The sequence below is a fragment of the Nelumbo lutea genome, chromosome 1 (assembly GCF_056320005.1).
Source record: "Nelumbo lutea isolate HS-2025 chromosome 1, American lotus-T2T, whole genome shotgun sequence".
NCBI classification, from domain to species: Eukaryota; Viridiplantae; Streptophyta; class Magnoliopsida; order Proteales; family Nelumbonaceae; genus Nelumbo; species Nelumbo lutea.
The window spans coordinates 146,691,486-146,697,124 of record NC_142684.1 but is presented as its reverse complement, the minus strand read 5'-3'; the positions used below and the strand labels follow the sequence as shown (position 1 = coordinate 146,697,124).

Here is a 5,639-nt window from a genome sequence, read left to right as displayed (position 1 = left end):
TTTCTCCGCAGAATGGGGTAGTTTTGACATCATATAATGTCTAACTGAAAGAATACTAAAGGATGGACCTAAGTGTATTTTTGAAAGTTCAGAGTATTCAAATGTTGCAATTGAAAATTTGAAAGTTTTATATGTCACTACCCCCAAGGTATAACGGGCCAGGCTAGGCCACCTGTGGGCCATGCTGGGCCTAGGGGTTCAGACATGGCGCATTGATTATTGTAATGCACTAATGCATGTATAATCAGATACATATGTGGTTAGGGATCATGCAATAACTACAAGACAATGCTTCACCATATATATATATCAAATTAATTTTTAACTATTAGAACGCTATAACTTAAATGCATGGAATTTAAACAAATGGGCCATTATTCAATGTTGGTCAACATTCTGTTAAATCTGCATATAAGGCTGCTATAAAGCAGCAAGCCTCGACATCAACTGTCTCCCCATTACGGAAGCTCATCTGTTACTTAATTCCTCCAAAATACCAGCTTTTCTTATGGAAGATATTATGGAATGCTCTACCTGTTGGTCAAGCTCTCAAAAGGAGGCGACTCATACCAGAGGCTCAATGTGTTTTTTTGTGAGTATGACGATGAACCCAAAAGCGAATCCTCAAGCATTGCCATATTGCCCATGCAATATGGCTTCACATGGACCTGGGCTTCAACCCAGATAGCAGATATATGCAAAAACTTTTCTCTTCAACAGGTCATCAATGATTGATTCGACTCACAACCTGTACATCAAATAGAGGAAGACTTTTCTACAGAAATTCATAATCTCATGCAGACTCACCTGGGAGGCTTGCAATAATAAAAATTTTCACCAAATGGAGATCAATCCAATTCAGGTTTAACTAAAATCAAATCTACAACAAGCTTATGGACAGCTTCTAGCACTGATATGCATGCTAATGAAAGCATACCGAGACCAGCACAGTACCACTAATCTGTGATCCCTTCTGAACACCAGCAACATAACTATAAAATCTATTTTAATGGCTCTTTCAATGACAAAACAATGCGAGCTAGTACAGGATTATATGCTTGTAGTACTGATGGCTATTTGTTTTTGTGGAAGGCCAAAGTACAAATGCTAATCAGAGGACTTCAAATAGCACAGCAGATGAAGCTTGACCATTTTTTTGCTACAGTTAGACACAACAGCTATCATAAGAAAGCAGGAGTTTTGGGCATGTGGCATATGGAAAGAGCAACTGTTTTGCTATAAATTTATGAATCTCTAGCGGTTTTTAAAACCAAATACTTTCTCATTTTGATCATATTGGAATTTTGATTAGCTGAACGCTTTAGCTGTGTAGCAGGCTGTGGAACCATCGATAGCACCCCAAGCCAGTGTTAAAACACATGGGCCCACAGTGAGGGTTAAATGCTTGTGGGTCCCATGTATTTTATTACTGGTGTGCAGCGCTATTATTGGTTCCACAGCCTGCTGAACAGCTATTGCACTCAGCTAACCCTATCTCATCATATTGTTGAATATCATTTTAAAAGATCATCCATGTGGCATCATCAACAAATACAGGTTGCCAACCTAGTGATAGTCCAATGAATGGGGGGCACGCCAAAGCCCAAAGGGCACATGGATCAGTTATCAAACATGCTTCATATTAGTAGAATACGATCTTGGTACACTTTCTTGTGTTCAAACCTTCTTCTGTTTAAGTAATATGAATGCCCTAAAAATCGAAAGAGAAGGCCATCAAAAGATCAAATACCAAGAAAGCCTACATGTGAAACTGTTTCTAACAAATGCGTAATTTCTGTCCAGTATGTGTATATGACACCCAATCAATCATGAATGATATCTGCCAACATTCTGACAAAACTAAACTGTTCAAGTCCTTAGCTAATCTACCAAGTACCAATTGTTATACTTCTTATTGCTTCAAAATGCATATAAATTCATAGCCCAAGTTTCCTCTTGGCTGAATCAAAGATTTCTCTTAGATCCTTTTTCACACTGTCATCTGCAAATACAAAATCAATAGCACCCCTTGCCAGCTGAAACATTTCCAACTTGCCAAGACCTAGATAGTTGACAAAAAAGAAGAGGAAAAGAGGAAACAATGAGCAGTTATAAATCAGTGTATATAGGTTCCAATGCATTTAGAAAATAATACATACCAAATGAAGATGCTGCTACACTGTATTCATGGGACAGACTGGTGGAGAACATCCCTGCATCATCAGTACACAAGACTAATGGATGCTTGACACTGTAGAGATCAACTGCACCGACAACCACTTGTGTTACAAAGAAGTCATATGAATTTCTAGTTTTCTAGATTGTAAAGCAAGAACATGGTGCAACCACCAAAGAATTTTTTACAAAGTTGGGGAAAATTGGAAATAAAATGATTTCCTCTCGCTTTTTGTCCTTGTATGACATTAAAAATTGAAAATTTTCAATATTCAGATAGAGAGGAGCTAACCAAAATGGTGAACATCTAAAGAAGCGATGGTTTGAGTCATGATATTGGATGTCAAACAAACTTCGACCTGCATAATTGTGAAAAATAATATAACATGAAGATGGATAAACTGTCCACGTGTCAGAACAAGAAGACAGGGAGGAGACATCCTTGCTTTATCTAATTATCATGGTTAGCAGTATTAGATTTTTGGCCTAGGCTGATTGTTCAAGACACCCACAACTCTCCACCAGCCAAAAAACACAAACACAATACAGGTGCCCATGTATAAGAGATGGATAGAAATAATAGCTTCTCCTATCTTCCTGCCCTGGCAAGTTATACTATAATAGAAATATAAAATGGGAAATGGGCATAAATAATAAACCGGAATCTTAGATGACTTTAATTTTTCCCACTCCTCATCTTCAAGGCAACAAGCGTGGCCAATCCTCTGAGGAAGAAAATCCAGCATTGCTTGAATTTCCTTTCGATTGGGAACCTACATGTACTAAGATATAACAATAAGCTAGTTAGTATAAGTCTGGTCATATGAAGATTATAAAAGTGCAACTGAATGCTTGGAAGCCTGACACACCTCTCCACAGTGAAGAGTAATATGAAGACCTTGTTCTTTTGTGAATTTAAGTGCAGGCAAGTATGTCTCCCTGAGATAGAATGCCAAAAAATATATATAATCTTTCAATAATTTATTAAAGATTAACCATTCTACTTCTCTCCAATTTTCAAGGTTGTAAAGAAATACCATTCACCCACAACAGGATTGCCAGAAAGGTCAATACCGACCACCCCAAGATCCCTCATTTCCAGTGCCAGTTGAACCTGACACAAGAAGAAAGCAAAGAACAGTGTTATAAACACAATATCAGCCATGTTTGCAGTGCCTGAAATTTGCTGATTTTTTTTTCATGAAACTTCTCATTTAAGGGGGACGGCAATATCTATCAAAGGAATCTCACTAGTTACATATTTTTTATGAAAAGTTTGCTATATTTTTGTTAAAATATTTTACATATTGACATTTCAGGAAATATCACAAAAAACAAGGACTTGATAAGTTTTGAATGTTAATGTATCCTATGCAGCCCTTATTGAGTACTTTTGTTCCTTAAACTTGTCAGTCATTATATATGGTTATCTTTGTAGTATTTTTGCTTTTTAAGCATTAAGCATGCCTGCACTAACATTTTCTGAAGTCCACCGAGAAACTATACTTTCCCTGATACTTCTGTCAAATAGGAAAAGTTGAACAATGTCAAAATTTCATGTGGAATTTCCTACAAAATATTTCATTGTTGAAGAGCCAAATTATTCCACACACTTGAAATTGTAAACGTTGACTTCAGCTTCACAATATACAACTTCACAATTCCCACATAACTTACAGTCTCCATTGCAGCTGAAGTGGTTTCACGCCGGTCAATGCTGAGAAGAAGTCGAACATATATCTTTTTCTTGGTTGTTTTGTATGCATCGCTAATAAGTGTTACTGAATTTTCTGGGCTTGTTTGAGAAGGGGTGAAAGCAACATCTACTGTATCGACAGCCTTTAAGCCCTTTATTACTGCATCCATGTAAGTGCGCTTGCTCATCCCTATAGATTCATTCTTCTGTTTAAATTAAAAAAAAAAAGACCAAATGCTATCTTATTCCATCATTAATTAACGCTTGCAATCACCACAGGAAATAAATAGGAGCAACAGCAACAGGTTAAATCACTTTCTAAGCACCTTAGGTGTTGTTCTCAGCTCCAAATACACAACGTTCTCAGCAGCAAAATCTTCAACAACCTGCTTCAGGGAACAAACAGAGAACAAATTTGTGTAAGACTTGGATGGAAAGAAAGAGAACGCCAGAGGTCCAGAACTGTCATGGGAACATACTTCTTTAGTGATTCTGGTGACAGTGGCGTGGTCAGTAGTGAGTACATGGATTAAATCAAACAACTTGAAACATTCTGGCAGAGAGCGACCATCTGCAAGCAGATATTAATTGAGGTGAAGCCATATAAGATTCGCCTCTAAGAGAACTCACGGGAGAATTGATTATATCATCTTTTCATTTTATGAAGAAAAGGAAAACATACTTTTCTTGATGACATGTTCCACACCGGCAAAATCTATGACGCCCTTTTCACCCAGAACCCTAGCAAGTTCACTGTATAGCAATTATATCTCAAACCAATCATGACCCACCATTACAGAGCTAAGATGACAATCTGAAGCTTTTCAAGGACTACAACTAAAATCTTTATAAATGAAAAAGAAAATTAAAATTCTGTCAACACCCGCGAGAAAGAAAAGGATGAAGTTCGAGAGGAAATAGAATCCTTGCAAGTAAATCCACCGACCCAGAACGGAGATTCCCACCAAAGCTCAGTAAGGAGCGACAATCACAGACAGAGATAACGATGACATAATGGTCAATAAACAAAGAAAAAGAGGAGATTGAAAAAGCTTACAGCAATGTAGAATCTCTGATGGATCCATTCAGGTGGGCATGAAGCTCGATCTTTGGCTGCGACACCCACCACTCCATCTCTTCTCTGAGTTCTCTCTATATCTCTCCCAGCGCACAACACACAAAGAACACGAAACAGTCGAAATGAGATTCAGTCACCGCAAGACAGTCTGCCTTCGGTCTCTAGGTCCAGCCGTCCAGGTCCCTGCATAAGCTTCATGGGTTTACAAAACTGGATAAAGCGAATTGGGATGTGCTCTCACACAATGTGTCTCACACCGACCTCACATACACATCTTACCAAGGTTTTTAAAATCGATTCGGACAACGAACCGGTCAGGGTCCGGTTTCTGGGTCAAATGGTCCGATCGTTCGAAGCAAACAGATGGCCCATTTTGACAAAAAAATAAAAAAATAAAAAAATAAAAAAAATAAAAACCAGCCAAACCGTTGAATGGTTTAAACACCTGGATCAACGGTTTGTCGACCAAATCAATGGTTTTGGGAGAAATAATGGTTCTGTGGTAAAACGGAACCAGTCACTTGATCAGTTCCCGGGTTTTCCAATGCAACTGCCCAATCCGGTCTACTTTTGAAAATCATGCATTTAAAATATCTTCCATGAATAATAACATATAAGTACGAGAGATGTTCTCAATGTATGGTGGGATGTGCCTGAGATTGGTGTGAAGCACCCTATGTGTGGAGCAGA

The 5,639-nt window shown here is 38.1% G+C and overlaps 1 protein-coding gene across 2 annotated transcripts; it reads right to left on the bottom strand.

Annotated features, from left to right (window-relative positions):
- Positions 1-1,739: 1,739 nt before the first annotated feature.
- On the bottom strand, positions 1,740-5,207 carry LOC148878198 (N6-mAMP deaminase-like). 2 transcript variants are annotated; one of them, XM_088950869.1, is made up of 11 exons: positions 4,929-5,207; positions 4,554-4,624; positions 4,351-4,442; positions 4,198-4,257; positions 3,853-4,077; positions 3,213-3,289; positions 3,045-3,114; positions 2,835-2,948; positions 2,468-2,534; positions 2,160-2,264; positions 1,740-2,062 (listed from the first exon to the last, which is right to left on the bottom strand). In XM_088950869.1, exons 1-11 carry the CDS (start codon positions 5,003-5,005, stop codon positions 1,938-1,940), a joined length of 1,083 nt encoding a protein of 360 aa, XP_088806995.1. In that variant the 5' UTR covers positions 5,006-5,207; the 3' UTR covers positions 1,740-1,937. The 2 variants fall into 2 exon arrangements, with proteins under 2 accessions (XP_088806995.1, XP_088806987.1); XM_088950861.1 differs by having other exon boundaries at positions 4,198-4,260; positions 4,929-5,152.
- Positions 5,208-5,639: the final 432 nt, after the last annotated feature.

Coding starts and splice junctions, on each gene's coding strand:
- LOC148878198 (XM_088950861.1), bottom strand. CDS start 5,005: ATGGAGTGGTGGGTGTCGCAGCCAAAGATCGAGCTTCATGCCCACCTG. Junction 2,949..3,044: donor TTACTCTTCACTGTGGAGAG/GTGTGTCAGGCT, acceptor TAGTACATGTAG/GTTCCCAATCGAAAGGAAAT. Junction 2,535..2,834: donor TAAAGTCATCTAAGATTCCG/GTTTATTATTTA, acceptor ACAATTATGCAG/GTCGAAGTTTGTTTGACATC.